At 42.3% G+C, this 19,048-nt stretch overlaps 1 protein-coding gene across 1 annotated transcript in view; it reads right to left on the reverse strand.

Moving 5' to 3' along the window:
- Window positions 1–11,811: 11,811 nt before the first annotated feature.
- Window positions 11,812–19,048, reverse strand: part of atrn (attractin) — a 112,174-nt gene continuing 104,937 nt past the window's right edge. Inside the window, exons 28-29 of the mRNA XM_070841789.1 lie at window positions 15,950–16,064; window positions 11,812–12,400 (exon numbers count right to left, since the gene is read on the reverse strand). Coding sequence (XP_070697890.1) covers window positions 12,276–12,400; window positions 15,950–16,064 — 240 coding nt within the window. The 3' untranslated portion in view covers window positions 11,812–12,275. The remainder of the gene's footprint in view (window positions 12,401–15,949; window positions 16,065–19,048) is intronic.

Consider the following 19,048-nt stretch of genomic DNA (forward strand, 5'->3'; position numbering starts at 1 on the left):
CAGGCCTCCTGCTGTCCCACATACAGCTCCGAAGCTCTTGGGTCCATGGCTGCTGCTGCTGCTGCCTAATAAAACACAAGCCTGACCACCAACAGGAAGAGGAGTACAGTATGAGATCTGAAACTAACCAGTGATATGGGCTTTTAAACATCGATAACAGGGTTCCTTAACATTTACTGGCCTGGGACATTTTTAGGTCCCAACAATTCCTCTCTCCATCAATTAAAGATGTATGATGTTTCAGCAGCACAGAGGGGGCAACGAATGAGCTACAGACACACTAAAGAGACATTTTAACTCTTCTTCTCTAGTTTTATCAAAAACGTGTCAAACAAAAGTCTTTGTCTCAATTCTCAACAACCCTCTAGTGTCTTTTAACAGTTTAAAGCCAAACAACAACTAACTTCTGACGTTATGAAAGTTATTCTTCTTTCTATGCGATTAAAGGGTGTGTATATTATATATTTATATTATGGAAAAAATACATCTATGATTGGACCTTAAATTTAACTAGATAACATGAATAGCATCAAACATTTTCATTACTTTAGTTAAACTATTTACTAAACTATTTAAATAGAAATAAACAAGACCATGACTGACGTCAGCGCCTGTTACGTGCATTAATAGTGTTGTGTTAGCTTACCTTATCAGTATACATGTCTATTCTTGGCAAGAAGGAACACAGTCTGGAGAGATGTTGACAAAACAGTCAGAGTAGGTAAGGCTGCACAAGATGATGACGATATTATTAAAACATACCAATTTCCCACCAGCTGCTCTTGTGAAGGCTGCTGAAGCTGCATATGATTTTATCTGGTAGTCAAAAACAGTGAACCGTAACTAAATGGTGAAAACCTTCTATAATTTTGGTATAAAGACTCAAAAACTCACCACACATCAAAAGGATAACAACAGGTGACACTGCCACTATGATCATCATAGCACTGTGGAGCTCCTTTACACCAGGGGAGGAAAAGGCAGAATGTCAAGTGAGTGTTTATAGGTGTGAAACAGCCCTGAAAACATCAAGCATCACAAAAATGTGACAAAGGAGGAAGAAGTGGTGCTGGAGTCTGACAAACTTCCTCTAGATAGCAACACAGCAAAGCTGGAAATCGTTGTGAAATGTATTGACAGATCACCTCCATGGTTATCAGACATCTCAAGCGATTTCACCTGCTGCCAAACATTTAGGTGAATTCTTTTCAACATACGTGGAAAATGCTGACATACAGAGTTCATGGGTTTGTACAGTATGAGCAGCTTATTAACAGATTAGTTTATAATAAAAAGGAAAACCAGCGTATTGCATTACATCATTCTTAGAGTTGTGTTATCGAGTATCTCTAACTGCAGATAACCTGATCTGACTTTGATAAATGTCAGCGTTAAACCAACACGGTGGATGGCAAATGAAAATCTGAAAGAATTTCACGAACTGTTCCTTTAAGGCAGGTTTCGCTGTGTGTCACACCACCCTGAAGTTTGCTTAGCTCATTATTCTGGCACCATAATGGGCTAATTTCTCTGCGCAGCAATCTGGAAAAAATACTAAATAACGTTTTTTAAGCTGCAGTCTGGAGGGAACTTCTACTTCTGCTACACAAAGGCAGATGAGTGGTTTAGGGTTTTTAATTAAAGGCTGATATCAAACCAAAACACTGGTTCAATCTCAAGTGTTAGGCAGGGCCAGAATTACTATTGTCATTGGTGTTAAATAATACCATTAAGCATCAGTTTATTTGGGTGATGATCTTGAAAATACATGTTTAAATCTAATTAGCAGTGGTGGTAAAAGGGAGGCCAGTTCATTAATATCCATCTGCTGCACAGTAAAAAAAATGGAACACATTTTAAGTTGCTACCAGTGACCAAAAGTGACATATGACCTTTTCCGTGACAGAAAAATATAACCGACTGTCTATTTACACACGGGCACAGTCCTGGTCCAGGCAAGCAGTATAAAGAATGATGAATCCAGTGTGAGACCATCAGCTAATCACATTAATTCATTTGCAAACTTATATATTTCAGTTTTATTTTACCATGATTGGTTTTCAGTCACAGATTGGTTTAGAGATTAGCATGGGTACATGAGTGCAAATAGCATCTGCCAAAATATAAACACATTAAAAAATGGAAAGTAAGAGTAATAGACAAATGTAATTGATAACATTTTTTTCAACTTTGGGTCACATCATACAAACTAAGTAGGGAGACGTCATTTAGCCATCTTTGTTCGTATAAGGATCCAATTGATGAATTAGGATTATTGGAAACAGTCTACATTTAACACACTTACTGTAATTACAAACGGTCAACTCTCCACGATACGTCAGAATTAAACGCCATTAATACCTGAGAAAGACACAACAGGGCTTTTACTGTGAAAATCCAATATTCCGCAATGAACTAAAAACAGAGTTTTTGAAAGAGAGAGGCGTCTTCAGAATAGGTCAAGACGCACTACTTCAAATCAAAGATGGCGCAGCTTTCTTCATCGTTCAGAGGATTGCTTCTCAGCAGCAGCTCACTCTCTGCTCCCACTGGTGCAATTTTTGTGTTTTGCAGTAGCAAAGAGCGATGTGGAAAAAAAAAGAATCCAAATTCAACTGGCATGAAGATTTTACACAACATACAGTAGTGAGATAAAAGTGACGGCTCATTCTTGATCTAAGAAGCAGTTGTTCAGTTTCACCACAAGGTCCATTTAGTTCATCCAAGTTTGATCCAGAGCAGCAACTAAATGGAGTTCGCAGTGATATTGTTTCATCGATGCCGTTTCCAAAGTCAAGAAATAACTTTTAATCCCAATTTTTAAGCAAAATCGAATGAGAAGTCCTTTAAGTGCTTTGAGCATCTGCAATTCCCAACTTTGTGTGTTGTAGATGATAAGATATGATTGAAAGCTCCAGAACAGCAACTAAATGGGCCTTGTGGAGAGATTTTTGTGAAGGTGAGTTTTGAAAGCCAGACGTCTTAGTGTAATGCCATCATTTCAGACAAATTACGGCCATTTTGTGCCATTAGAAACACCTTAGGTGACATCTGTAGCGTCACAAGACATCTGTTTTTGTTTTTGGAGTACCTGCTGCACATTAGCAAACAGCTTTTCTTTCCCAATATGGATTTATTACAGATTATTTATGACTGAAACCCTTCAACATAACAAGCCCTGAGGGGAGAACATCATCATAAATCAGCATCCGACAGCTCAGTATATAGGCTGAAGCGGGGGCGGATAGATTGGAGCAACTCCTCTGAGAAATGTTTACTAATTGTGATAATGTGTCTAATGCTGTCAGCAAGACGTGAGAGAGAAAAAAAAAAAAATGTTGGCGACAAGAAAACACAAATGCAGCGTTTCTGAGAATTACATTTCACCGTGTAACCTTTGTTCAGCAAATTTGAAATACGGCTGGGGAAATTTTTTACAGACATTATTGCTCCTGACAGCTCGGCTGAAAAACCAACTGAATCAAAGCTGAGGAGACGTAATTATATTAGACTGTTTGGTGAAAGCAATAAAGACTAGATGACCTGAAAATGGGCAGACGCATGTAAAGTCTGCAAACAATCTCTGCTTACTCGGAATTAGACTCGGAGGAAGACGCGGGGGGGGGGGGGGCGGTTTCATAAACAGCATCGCCATGATGTGAAAGAGGGGAGAAAAAAAGAAAAATAAGAGCCTCATTATCAGCCAACTGCTACAGAGCAGCAGTGTGCAGGCTGTCAAAATGATCAGGATGGATTTAGTCAAAGACTTGGAATCAAAGGGCAGCACCTAATCATCTGTTTACACCGTAGAGCAGCTCCTGAGGCGGAGAGAGAGAGGGGAAACAGGTCGGACAAGGTGGTGGAGAAACGATGAGAAGGGGAGGATGAAGGAAAGGTGGGAGATGGAGATGGAAGGAGAAAAAAAGAATGGAGAAAATGATGGAGAGGGGCGGAAGAAAGGGAGGGAAAGACAGGAGAGAAGGAATAGATAGTTAAAGGAAGGAAGGAGTGGAGTTTGGGAAGTGGGAGGAGAGAGTGGAGAGAAGATAAAGAGGGAAGGGAAGAGGAGGGCACAGTGAAAGAGGAGAAGAAGAAAGACAGGAGGAGTTAAAAGGATTAGTGATGAAAAAAGAAAGTGGGTGAGAGGATAAGAAGAAAGACATCTGGATGGGGTGGTAGGAGAAGGTGGCAGGACAACAAGAGAAATATAGAAATAACACAAGAAGAAGGAAAAGAGCGATAGAGAGAAGGAAAAGGAGAGGGTGAGAGGAAAGGTGAAGACAGACGGGAGAAGAAAAGTGGGAGAGAGGGAGAGAGGAGGAAAACAGGAAGGATGGAGGAGAAGAGGGTGTCAGACAGCGAGAGAAAGTGGACAATGAAGAAAGAGGAGAGGATATGAGAGCTCAGGAGCGAAAGCAAAAAGATCAGGAGGAGAAGAGAGTGGGAGAGAGAAACAAAGAGAGGCATGGGGTGAGGGAGATGGAGGGAGAGAGGGAGGGAGGGAGGGATGGAGAGGTGGGAAGAAAGAGAGATTAAAGGGAGAGAAAGAATGAAAGAGAGATGCAGGATGACTGGTGATGAATAATTGCTGGTGAGAACACAGCAGCTCACCGACACTCAGCCTCTCCTGCCGCCGCTTAGCTGCAGGGCTCGGAAACATCAACAGCAGCATTAAAAATAGCAGCGATTATTTGAAAACAAGCCTGGGGAGAGGTGTATTTACAAATAATAATTCTCAACATGTGTCTCATCCTACTTGGAGCGGCAGACGGGTGCGGTGTGTCACAATATGACAATCCGACATGAAAAACTTTTTGTCTCTCACTTTTAATCCAGAGTGATACATCATGACACCTGCTGAGCCGACTGATATGAAGCCTGCTTCAGATATTCATGAGCCCCTGAGGATGAACTCTAAAAGCTTTCTGTGACCCCTTGACCTTCCTCCTCCTTCCTCTCATGGCACCACCTAGTCAACATTTAGAGTGATGATATGCATGATCCCCAGAGGATCAATCCTAATGTTTTTGCCGACCTTCACATCAGCTCTTTGTCTCAGTAGCGACACGATCTCAGAACCCACTGGCTGTTGTCTTAGCCCAGATTTAGCCTCTGGATGCAAGAGCCAAAGCTTTGGTGCTTCTGGTGGAACCAAAACTGATCCAAGACGTTTCGGCCAATTTTTATTAACAGATATTTGCATACAAATGGAGATCAGTTTGAAAAAAAGCTGATAAAAAGCTCCAAGAATCCATTTTGACTGTTTCTGTGTTTCACCTCTTTTTCTCTCCTCATGGTACCAAAGTCTTGTCCCTTCCCTAAAGATAAATGCAGATATATGTTCATAAAGATTGAAAGCAAAAAGCCAAAATTTCACTTCTACACACACAATAAAAGTAAACAGCAGAATACCATGATAATGTCTGAGCACATTCATACTCCCCAGAGTTAGAACCCTCTTCACTTAGGACACCTCACAGACTGTCCTCTGTTACTCCTCTCAGTTCTCAGTTAACCATTAATTTGCTATAGATTTTTATGATCCACAAAGGGACAGTTCACCTCATAATCAAAAGGACACATCACCTCTTATCTGTATAACTATTCATCAGTCTAGATCTTTTTAGAGATATCCATGAGCTGAGGAACCTGAGCTGTCTTCAGTAACAGAGCCATGATTTCTGGAAAGACAGATTACCGTTGAGGTTTTCAAATTTTTTTTATTTTGGCATTTTCAGCACCAGATGCTGCCGACTGATATCTGATCTAAATGTCTAAATACAACCACAAGTTAGAGAAAAACTGTGTATTTTTGATTTTGGGGTGAACTGTCTCTTTAAGCCCTGCTGGTACTGTGGCTAAAAATCCAAGGGATAAACTACCATGTAAACTTCTGAGTTCCTCAGCGGGCAAAACCTTTTAAGTTACTTTGCACTTGCAGTCATCTAGGTCATCGTCACCAGCAGGCCAAATCTTTGGATGTCAACTTTGTGGTCCCCGGAGGATGAATTTGTTTTTGGTGACCCCTTGACCTTTTGCTTCCAACTTCTACAATAGATCTAAAAAATGCAATAACAAAATTGCCTTAGAAGTTTTTCATCTTAAAGAATAAACCCTTTTTATCGGGGACACCGCATGAGGATTCTCTGCTGCCAAACTCAAGCCGAATAAAACTTTTCAACAAAGCAGACAGCCATGAAGTTTTAAGAGGACATATACACTACTCAGAGGATTTACACATTTGAGTTTAAAGAGAGCCTGAACTCGAAGCAACGTTGTGCGTTGTGAGGTGAAAATTGGAGCCTGTAGGGGCAGCTAACGGGGCTTGTTTCTGTAGATACACCATCAAAGAAAACTTTTTAAATTTCACTGTACCTACCTGAAAGATACCGTATCAGAAACGGCATGTTACGAGACACCATCCTTCAGGCAAATTCAAGCAAGCACTACAAGGAGAAGCTGGAAATTGGGTAAAATGTAGTCATCAAGACAAACAACGAGTGGATTTTCACATTTAATAATAGACAAAAATGTTCTGTCATTCTTTTATGTACATCAGTAATTACAAGTTCAGTAAGCTATTATCCTGGAGTTTTACACTAGGTTTCATGAGCTTCTAGTAATGCTTGTTCATCTTTACACGGCCGTCTTACATACAAAATATGCTATGTACTGCAGTCACATTTATAAAAGCCTGGAGAGGTTTGCCATAAATGATTTTTTAAAACCATTCAACAAATTTCATTCACAATACTTTCTCATTATTTACAAAAAAACAGCAACTGCTAAATTATACATATTAACAAACTACTTCCTCAGTATATATAATGCCGCTATACAAAGAGAGACATAAAGAAAGAGAGGGTAATGCCTGATTTTACAATGACCTTATTCTGATGCTTTAACCTGTGTATTAAAGCATTTTAAATACATAATTCTGCCAGTGTCTGAGAAAACTCTACTTGTATTGTGAATATTAGGGAGATTTACAGAAACTAATCACACATATATGTAAATATGTATTGGCTGTACATTGCTATCAGTTAATACAGAGATTAATAAGCTGAAATAAGGCCACTGTAAAGTTAAAAGTGTTACCCGATAAAGTTTGAGGCTTGGAAAGCGGGGCGAGTCAGCGGGAGTTGCTCATGTCTGGAAATCGGAACAAATTTGATAGGGTTTCCATGGGTATGGTGGCACAATGGCAGACAGTGTACAGGGTTCCCAAACATTTCATTTTGCAAACATCCACACCCCCTCTCAGATATTTTGAGCAGCTGAGGGGCCACTTCACACTTGGATAGCTCCAAATTGTGGCGAGGGGTAATCATCTGGAAAATCTGAACTTTAGGAATCAGGAATCCTATAATGCAGCATCAGTACATTGCACACAGTAAAGTTCATGCTTACCAACACGGCCGGGCTTTGATGCATCTACTGACCGGGAAAAGTCAAAAGATCTAACCTTGGTGAGCCCAGTTTTCTCTGGACAGAGCAAAGCTTTCTATTGTGCTCTTTAGTGTTGATCCGTCACTTCTACGGGTCTCTGTTAGGAAGGCTCCTTTCTATTGCAACTGTAACGTGACTCAGTAAATAAGGTGCATTTTTATGTAAAATTGTTATTGTGACATTTTAAAGACTGGCCACACCCACACAGGAAGCAGCAGGACCACGGCAGCGAGGCTCGGCACCGCTAACCCCTTGCTGTGACGTGTTAATGGCGCAGCTAAAGCGGACTAAACCAGGCCTGTTAAAAAACTAATGAGCAATTAATGAGGCTGATTAAAGTTGTTTGATGGGTTGAGTGGAGCTTTGCCGGAAATGTGTTGAAAACACCAAACCAATGTGGGCTGGACACACAAGGAAGTTTATCCGATTACTGACATTATAAATCTGTTAAAAGATCCAAGTCTCAATTAATTTTCTGAATCTCATAATTACTAAAGAATAGCCACAACAGCCAAATTCTGAACTGATCATTACAGTAATTAAATTGGCAAACTAATCTGGAATGAACCATTTAAAAACACGTCATTATATCTTGGTTTAGATTTTAGCTCCTATTGCGCAGCCTCATCTTAGAGGTCTAATTTGGTCCCACCCTAACATACTGTAATAAAGGTTGAAGGACAGTGAAGGAGATGCTAATCAAACACTGTAGATGCTCCCACGCGCCTGAAAAACCAAATGAAAATGCCTGTGTGGGTGGACCAGGGGGGGAAACTGTCAAATGTCTATTAAATATATGTATGTATATATTCTCTAAATATTCATAATCATGTTTGATGCTTTGAGACTTTGCAGACCTGTGTAGAAACCCAGCGCGACAACTGCTGACAACAGATTTGGGTCAAACAGTATTTACAGATAATAGAGTTTGGTTTTCATCATTTTGCCAAAATTGCATTACAAAAAAAAAAAAAAAAAAGGGTGACAAAGGCCACACAGGACAACGGAATACAATAAATAGTTTAGTGTGTCAAAGAAGTGTTAAATTAATCATACCGTAGAGGTAATAATAAACATCTAAGACTCATTTATAGACGCAATCAGACCCGGGATCTACTTGTCTGAATCATGAAGCAGAAATAGATGATGGTTTGTGAGGCCCTGGGCATCTTCTTACATCTTCTTTTAAGCTTAGTGTCTGTCTCAATACATCTTCAACAAGACAAACCAGCTCTTACATGTTCTGACCCGTGACCTCTCAGTTACTGTCCTGTCTGTGTTAACCACTGAACCGCCCTGTCACCCCGAGTCAGAGAGGAACTGATGACAGCAGGCTGCTGGGACTTAAAAACCAACCCCAGCGACCTCCAGTTCACAGAGTCACCGTGGCTGCACAGGCCATTTCTCATTTTACATTCATTTAGAAAAGAAAAACAACAAAAAAAAAACCCCACAATCTTCATTCTAAGCAAAATTATTACTACAGTACATTTGAACCAGCCGTGAGTTTTGTTTTTTTGCGAAACGACATCTCTGCTTCATTTTTAAAATAAAATTTACAACAGAAGATGACTGCTGTTGTAAATTATGTCATTGAATATTGTTACTGGAGAACACAATGAACAGATAGTGTTTGTGTTTTCTTTAAATGGAAATTGAGCTTTGTGGAAAACAAATATTTCACGTACAGAAAATGAAATATAGGAAATGTTGGCTGATCCCAGAGCTGCTCCAGTTGAAGTGAGAGCGCTGCTGATGCTGCAGAGGACAGAGAGAGTACATAGTACACTTCAGGCATTATAGTGTCAGGAGCACATTGCCCATTTGATTGATGGGTCATGTGACTCTGCTGGTTATAATTGCCAGACTCTCTTGTCTCCATCAGCTCAGGGTCACTTTTTAAACTTCAAATAATTGTTAATTGTTGCTTTTGTTTTAAGCAGCTCGGAGCACCAGATGAGTGTTTACTCAATATGGACGTCCCACAAATTAAGCCCCAAGCACTAAATTTTAGTGGACGTGGTATCATTTCATTGCTTTCTTAGAGCCACAGGGCCTCGTACAACCCATAATTCTCCCTCTGTTGTCAGCATTTAACCATCCAACAAGACTTTGGGAATTTAATAGCACCTCCAAACAATGCTTGGTTATCTCTGAGAACAAGCAGAGTAGTGTGGACAACCTGTCCGGCTTTCAGATGGACTGAATACACTTTGATAAAATGTTTTATGTAGTTACGGTACCACCATCAGCTCTCTGGAGAAGCGACAGAATAAACCATCATCATCAAACCCTTAATGAGGCATAATGGCTAAAAGGGGCTGCTCTGATGGTGAAAAGAGCAAAAATCGATTGATAATAAAGAGGAGAGGTGAAGTGCTTTGATTCCTTAGTGCAAATATGAACAGAGCTGACTCTTTAACCGTGCGGCGCTCACAGGGGTCACTGAGTGGAGTTGTGAGCACATCCGGCTCTCTATAATTACAGGATGTCATCTTTGTTCATGCTTTTTGCTCTGACCTTTTCCAAGTGCTAAAAGTGTGCCCTTTAACCAGACGGTAAGCAGTTCTAGTATGCTGAACACATGTGAGCGCCTGGAACTAAATAAGCATTTTCAATGCAAAATGCGACTCATTGAATTGTTCCATTACTGTACTTCTCAGAGGGCAGGGAGTTAATAACCTTGGTGAGGCAGGATCATATCAGTGTATGCCTCTGCCTTCAAAGATATGGAGGTGTTGTAGTATGCATTTAACTTCAAAGGCGACCAACGCAGACTAATTCAAGCCAGTTCTAATCTTTAGTGCTGAAGGACGAAGACAAAAAGGCAAAGACACCCATCTGACACCCTGATGTCCTTACTAAACAGAAAACTACTTGTGACATTTCAAAGCAGCTCTGTTTCAAACTAGCAGCCTGAGTTTCTTTTGTGACTTGTGTTTGCCTTGTGTTTTTCATTCTGTGGCTTCCCTCATTTTCCCCAGTTGACAAAAAGAAGTAACATTTCTTTAAAAGTGGACCAGTGATTTCAGATAAGAACTGTGAAAGGAGCAGGTAAAGCAGATATAAAAGGATGGCTTAGAGCAACCTCACACATGGAGCACAAAGAGCAGGAGCCCAAGAGACCAGGCAACTTTAAGAGGCAATTTAAAAAAAAAAAAAGCAATGAAGGCTTTTCTTTCTCTACTTTTTTTTTTCCTTAAAATCAATACACACGGTCTTCCATGAGAGGTGGTCCATTCAAGAGTCCCATTTAACAAAGGTGCGAATGTGGAAACAGACACTGACCCTTGCATTGTTGCTGCCCACTCTGCTAACGCATGTGTGTGTGTGTGTGTGTGTGTGGGGGAGTTGTTGCCCGGTACCGTTAAAGTGTTGGCGTTAGCAGCAGCGCTGGAGCTGTATCAATATGAATACATAAATGACGGCTGCAAAGGCTAATTGGGCAGCCATAGATAGCTCAGCGACACAGGACAAGCGCCATCGGGTGGCAGGGGGAGAGCGACAGGGTTTCTGGCCTTGTGGGGGGAAGACGTGTTGCATTTGGGGACACGGGGGCAGCAATTAGAGGCTATGGATTTCTTAGGCAATGATCACAGGGGATGCTGAACCGTTGCCCCGGCTCCCCTCACACAGATCAGCCTAATCACTTCAGTCAATCAGAGTCAGACGATCTATAGGAAGCTTGTTTCACATGAGCTCGAGCCGCAGCACTGCCAAAGGGACAATCGTTAAACATCGGAGGGTTTTCTCACGACCAACTGTTCTGTTGTGCGTGTGAGAGCCCCGTGTGTGCACCGGTGTGTACAGAGCCATTGAATTTTACTGCAACTGGAGGAGTAATTAGCTGGAAAAGTTTCAATCGGCACTGGCTTCCAATCCAGCCATCCAGCCAGCGTGGATGAGATGTTGCTGTGGTCTTGTTTTGTACACGGCCACACAGCCAGCGAGGCTGGAAAAGCGCTCGGCTTGGCAGCCAGATGGCCACCGAGACACAGAGACGGGTGGAGACAAAGCTCCAGACAGGCCACAGAGAAGACAGCGGCAGAAGAGACAGAGGCCGATTAGAAATGTCACAGACTCTTTAGATGGGCTTTGGCTGCACAGCCAGCCTCCAACAGTGGATCCTCATTACATGAAGACTGAACATGCTGTTAGCTTGCTCGGAGGCTGAACTGTACAGGACTCCGGTGACAACCGCCCTCAGTGCTGAGCTGTGAACATGACAGCAGGCGACAATGGGCTTACAAATGGGTACAAGGGCCTGGAAAGTTGGTTTTTGGAAATGTGTGGTTTTGTGTGTACATGTGCAGCTGAACATGTCCAGTTTGTTCCTGCCTTCAAAATAAAACAATACATAACAAAGATCAACAATAATTTAAGTAAAATGAGAATACAGAGGGTTGCAAAGTCTCTGGGTTTTTCAAAAACTACGAGACGAGGATCTCTTCTAGCAGCAAGCCGTGGCCGCCTCGACTCTAACGAGGCGGTGTCGACAAATGTAAAATGTTTTCTCAGGGGAAAGGGTGAAGTCAGCACCCGCTCTGTCCCTCCCTCCCCTGCTCCCCCTCTTTGTGGCCAGTTTCTGTCACTCAGTTCGTGGGGACCCACAGTTCCTGTAGGAAGAGAGGGAGGGGAAGCTCGCCGAGGCTCCAGTCCGACGGCCCACTTGGCCCCTCACCAAAATGTTCCAGTCCTGCATCCCAGCATGCACCTCTCCCTGCCAGAGCGGAGCTGGCAGAAGTCTCTGAAGGAGGGGGCCGAGGCGGGGGGGCTGATGTGAGAGCATTGGGTGGCGGGGTGGTAGAAGAGGACAGGGGGCGTGGTCAGATACAGGTTGATGGCTGTGCGGTGGGCTGCTGTTTACGGTTCCTCAGACCTCCAGACTTCTCCTTATAACCCACACACATCTGCTGGGAGACGTCCACCAGCGCGCTGGCCACTGCCAGACCTGCACACACACACAGAAAGATCACAATTAAGTGAAGATCATCCAAAGATGTACATGCCATTAGGTTCTCCTGTTGTGATTTGGACATACCCAGCTGTGAGGCCACTTTTAACACAATATTTGTTCAGATTATTTCAGCTGCAAATAATGCAAGTTTAACATTTAGCCTATAAAATCAGGCATCTGTGGCAATGTGTGGAGCAGAGACATAGCTTTATTTTGAGGCGCCCACGAGACAAAATGGCTCACATTGTACTTAGAAATTTGAATTAAAAGAAGTGATTTTTTCACTTCTTTTCAGAAAATAAGATCTTAGGTATGCAATTGTACTCAGAAACGTACTTTATTTTTTTACACTTGCTACTTAAACTGAAGTAAAGGATCTAAATACTTCTTCCACCACTGATAGTAACACCATATACGTATATATTAATTGTCACAGTAATTCTGTGCAATGAATAGATAAAGCATAAATGTAACCCAGTTTCGTACCAAAGAAAACATACTGCACAGTAAGACTGTATTTCAACAGTTTTTTGTTTTTTTGTGTGATTTTTTCAGTGCATTTCTTTACTTTATGTAAAGCATCTCCTCCATTTCATTTTTTTAGTCTGTCAATTTACCACAACAAACACACTACATCCAAAGCCTACTTACAAGTGGTCTATGGTGTAAATGTGGGACACACACACGCATGCATGCACACACACACACACACACACTCCCACTGAGCACCACGCTCACAGGTGGTGAGATCATGGACTGGCAGTGCATGCAATCATTAAGTTATGCCACACTTCATTAACATTTATTAATACTCTCTGAGCCATGAAATTCCAATAAACTCTATTTATCTCCTGATGGATGCATTTAACCCGATCAAGTACACATAGCCAACAGCTATATATATTCCAAGGGGAGAAGCTGCGGCTTGGATCACGTCCTCTGAAATTGTACTGACAGTCTTCAGTGTAACAGGATGCAACTATTAGCTTGTTTCTTTGTCTAAAAGTGGTTGCAGGATGGTTCAGTGCAACCAAATGAGATACAAATCAGAGATAATGTACAGTGCTGACCTCCTCTTGGCTGTTTGGAGAGTGACAGGGCAGCCATTTTGGAACAAGCTTAACTATAGACACGTGCTGCGATGTTGTGAAGCTGACAACAGACGCCAGCCTGAGGATTCAAAATGAACGTGGCCGGATGGGAAACAGGTTAAAAGTAAAATAACAGGAGACCCTCGCGGGCATGGGGCATGAGGGGATGGTGGGAACACAGCTAACATGGTCTCTACAAAAGCTGCCTGAGGGAAAGCTCCACCGAGAGCCAAGGCGGTTTGTTATGACAAAAGGGCTACGTGGTAATTAATAAGGACCTGGGGCTTACTGAAGGCTTGGGGACTGCTACTGTGGGAGGCAGAGAGGTTACGAAACACAGAAGAAGAAAAAAAAAACAGAAGAAGAAATCAAGTTGAGCGCTTTGAGTCATTGAAGGAGACAGTGGAAGAAACCCAAAAAATTAAACACTTAAAGAAAAGGCAAGTGAAGGGCTTAGTCCTGGGTCCTATCAGACTGTCTTGGAAAGAAAGATAAGGAAAACAGATGAAGGACGGACAGGAACGTAAGAGGGCAAGTGACAGAGCAGAGGATGAAAGGAAGTCATGGGCCCCACTCTCCAGATTCTATCAGACTGTTCGGGAAACAAAGAGGGAGGAGAGCAAAGAATGGGGAGAGCACAGGGAAATGCAAGATAAGGCACTTTTAACCAAGACCTCACAGACAAGAAGGAAAAGAGGAGAAAAAACATGATGAGAAATAAAAGTCAAGAGCGGGAAAGAGAGGAGCTGCAGCAAACTTCTTAGCATAGAGAGACACGACGGCGTGCAGACAGAGAGATGATGAAGGGGGGAAACACAGATGAGAGGGAAAGGAGCAAACAGGCGGGGGCCTTCATTTCACCGTGCAGGACTGAAAGGAGAGAGACAAGACAGAATGAAGAAAACCGAGAGGACAAGGAAGGAACGGGCAGGAAAAAAAGAGGAGGGGAAGCGAGCGCCTGGTAGCTGCAGCGTCCACAAAAAATCAATCCATCCTTGTCACAATAATGGTGCAACCATGAAATAATTGTTTTAAACAAATGAGACCATGGTCAAGACGATTCATCGGCTCTGTGCTACAGTACATGCATGATTATGCCACTGTCTCTCAACACTAACACCACGTATCCCATAATCCCCTGCTGGTTCTGTCAGTGTCAGTCAGAGGTGATATTCCACCTCATTTTGTGTGAGGGGATTTCACGGTGTCTCACAAAGAAAAACACTGTTTCAGCTGTGTTTGCACTCTTTTCCGGTTTTGTTCTCTTTGTGGTAAAATACCATGCAGAAAGAAATTCCTGTGAAATTAATCTTTGTCTCAAAATGTAATATAAGAAAGGTGTAGACACAGACAGAAACTATTTATTCTTTGATGTTATATGCCACACAACTAAGACCATGCCCTCCCTGTATGTGTGGATGGATTAACCAGTTAGGTGGCCCTGGAGGAAAAATGTTGACTGGGGCACCCTCTGACCTCCCCAGCAGAAATGGACCACGAAGCCTCCAAGTTCCCATTAGTACAGTACAAACATGTAGCAGCTATGTTATGTGCTCACACACTCACTGGTGTATAGTTATTTTGTTAAAGGCCATTTGATTTAAACCCATCTCTAGGCATATGCATAATGGGAGCACGAAATGAATTAATAAATGTCTTAAGAGTCGATTTGGACTCAGACCCTCTGGAACACAGGGCCACAATATTAAATAATAAACCAGCATCCATCTCACAGCAGTTGATGTTTTATACTCCAGCCTTGACCGGCTACATTTGCATCTTTTTGTTACTGTCTTGGCCTTTGAGCCTTTTGACTCCCATAACAACGACTACGTCCTTGCACAGAGAAGTTTGGGTGATTTGCAAGCACAACTGTGAAGAAGCCAACGTGAGACCACAGATACTGATATGTATTTATGGTGTGTATGTCTCATGCAAGCATAAAATAGTGATTTGATCGATGGATTTCTGCAGACCGGTATGACCCGTTCACCTGGTTAAGAGGAAACATTTATGAGCCACGGTCAAATGGCTTTAATGTCCTCAGACAACAGAAACAGATTCAGCTAAGTTGAAACCACTTCAATCAGTGGATAAACAGCTGAGACTCAGTAGAGTGTCCAGGCTGATCGTCCCCAAGTCGTCACCACATGATGGACTGTGAGGCAAAATGTAATTGCTAAGAGGAAAAAAGGTTGGCTTGGTGCTTCAGTGTGGAGAACTTTTAGAAAAGAACCTGAAATGGCTTGTGAGGACACAAGTTAGTTGCAGGAGTAAAAAGTGAAACAAGCTAGAGGAGCAAAAATGTGGGGTGCAAACGTGCCTTTCTGGCTATTCTATAACTGAAGCTTTACAGGATGCAGCGAGGAAGGTGGATCAAGGAGAGGTGGAATAAAAAGACAGATGAAGTGAGGAAAGAAAACAAGTGAAGGACTCAGCAGCTGCATCTTACCAGACTGTCCTGGAGGAGGGATGCCGCCGGTGCCCCTGGGTAACCGCACAAAGATGGACAGCACAGCAGCTTTGTTGCCAAAGCAAGGCTCAAGGGCGATGGGTTTTGGGACAGACTGTGGAAAGAAAAAGAAAAAGATAAACATTACACATTACAAGGCTCCCAAATCCTGGTGAACACACGCCATTTCCAAAGACATGGATAACAGAGGCTTTGCTGTTACTGTTCTTGTTTGTGTCAGCAACATGCACAGCAACCAGGAAAAAACCTTTTTTTATCCCCTGTTGATACACATTCTGATCTGCAGGCACAAATTGGATGCCCCCCCTCCCAAAATCCCCCACTGTGCACAATTTCATGACAATGCCGCCTGCGTGCAGCGTGAGCCACAACTGGATATGAAGTGGCGGCGCAGGGAGCGGAGATTTGTGCCGGCGGTATACTCCTGTCGCCGCAGGCTGACTGACACACCTGACTCTCTAATACCAATATCTCCTGTTTATCAGCAACTCATCCATATGTGGAGATGAGTTTCCCACCTGTAAACACTGGCCGGATCTGCTGCTGCTCACCTAGTACAATATTCATTGGTTTACTCCTACAGAGGATATGGATATCCTCCACCTCACCTGCATACAGATAACGTCCTATCTCTCTCTCGCCATCTAGCTCGCTCTGTATTTCAAATTCCTGAGCTGGACAGGAAACTGGGCCATAACATGGTTTCACACACTCCTGACACTGCCTCTCAATTTACTCACACACACACACACACACACACACACAGAGTCATACACGCACTTCTGAACACCACAAGTTCAATCCCTTCCCACGCCGGTCTTTATACTCTGGAGAGTTGAGCTTAACACCCCAAGTGGCAATGCTGCTGGAGTGTGACACACACACACACACACACAGACAGAAATACACACACACACAGACAGAAATACACACACACACAGACAGAAATACACACACACACACTATGTTTTCACGCTCATATGCAGCTGTATACACACACAGTTTTCGCCTTTTCACACAAATTCATCTCAGCTTGTGTCTCTCTCGCTCTCTCACACACACACACACACACACACACACACACACACTATAAGTGTACACATGAGGAGCAGGGCAGTAATGATATTCAGACTCTGACCCATTTTACACAATTATTCTCTGCTCTGTCTCTCTGAGGCTTACCTTTCATACCAGCAGGATACACAGGCTGTCACACAGGTAGCTAGGGAAGTGGCACAAAGACCTGGATGCGTGCGCATGTAGGCGTGTGTGTTTGTGCGTGTTTTTCTATCCTTATCGGACCATTTCCAGCATCAACTCAGATCTTGCTGGTATCAGTAGTCCTCATGGGGGACAAAGCCAAGTCCTAATGAGGCAAAATGTCATTTCTAAGGTTAAGCTTAGGGATAATTTGGGAATTGAGGTAAGGGTTAAGGTTAGAGTTAGGCTGTCCACAGTGAATAGAAGGCAATGCAATGTCCTAATAAGGATGGCTGTGCTGATGTCTGTGTGTGTGTGGATTTAGGGCATGATGTTGTAACAGAGGGGGATTCTGTATTTATTTATGCCCCGAAGGATGTGTGTCTGTGTGTTTATAGCACATTTGTTTTCTCATGTGTATCTGTGCAGATCTGACGGAGAAGGACATTTTATTCTCTGTTTGCACTGTAAGTGTTGGAGGACAATGTACCCTTTAAGGTATACACTTCTCTCAGTAACCAAGCTGGTGATTTTACATGTCAAGGTCATATATGAATATGGTTCTGGATCACTTCCATTACAGCAGTACCTTCTAATGTTTGTGAATGAATTGTGGTTCTCAGAGGATCGGACATGTATCTACGCTGACCTGAGCGTCAAGCAAGCTGATTGGTCAGCGCAGCTGGGTTACTGGGTTTGCGACAAAGATGAAAAATATGTAAATGTATTTTAAAAAACAGCAACTGTAAAAGAAAGTGCAGGTATGCCTCCATGTAACCAAGAGTTCCAGCTTATATCAACAGTTAAATAGTCAACTATTATCTCTTAAAACACAGACGATAAAAAAAACCCACTGTGACCAATCCGATTTAAAGTTTTAGCTTTTTAGTTTGTTTTTTTTTGTTGATGTCGGACCAGTCCTGAAAATATGGTTTTCTTTCCGTATGCAACAGGAGGAGAAAAAGATAATACACCTTTGGAAAGCATAATAATCATCAGACCATCAGTTTCCCTCAATTTCAACTGTTATCAACTCCAACAGCTTTTTACAGAATTTTAGCAGAATTTTACAATCCATCCATAATAAGTGATTAAACTGATGAGACTTTATTAGGGAATCTACAGGGATGGTTGTATTAGTAAAGTTAGCAACAGTTAGCACCTCGTACATTACTTTTCAAATAAGCTGTTAAGGGACATTTATATGACAAATACACACGTTTGCTAGTCGAAAAGCAACAACTTTAACAGATGAATAAAACCTGCAACATTCCAGAGACCATGACTGAATGGGCTTACAGTATGTGTGTGTATTCGTAATATGACTGTGGTTGAATGTGTCTGTATGGCTGCTATGCTGCTGAGAACTTGCCATGTTCATGCACGTTTGGTTAGCAAAGGTTATCAGGAGGTGGTGTTTGTGTGTATATACTGTGCATACATGCCTCTGAGCTAGCAGCAACTTTCAGCTGCGTTGATCCTGCACACTCACAAACATGCAGCTTTACAGCCCCCCTGTAACTGACGGGGGAGAATAGTTCAGATGCAGATAAATGGGCTCGTAGTGGGACGGACTCTCCTGCTGGAAACACAGCAGTCAAACCACCAGCAGCATCAACAACGCAGAGGAAATAAACACTCAGACATATGTTTGGATGCCAGAACGAAGAACGGCATGCCAACTGTGACACACTGGAATAATTTTAACAATAAATCAGAAATACTATTCTTTGACTTTGAGAAACGAGCATAATTAATAAAAATAAACAAGTCCACAGAGTAAAAGAGGGTCACTGCTTTGTTTTATATGCTCTCCATCGTCAACTCCCTCCTTGATTATCTTTCCATTTTCTTGTCCAATCAAGTTTATTAAAATAA

The sequence above is a fragment of the Pempheris klunzingeri genome, chromosome 13, assembly GCF_042242105.1.
Source record: "Pempheris klunzingeri isolate RE-2024b chromosome 13, fPemKlu1.hap1, whole genome shotgun sequence".
NCBI lineage: Eukaryota > Metazoa > Chordata > Actinopteri > Acropomatiformes > Pempheridae > Pempheris > Pempheris klunzingeri.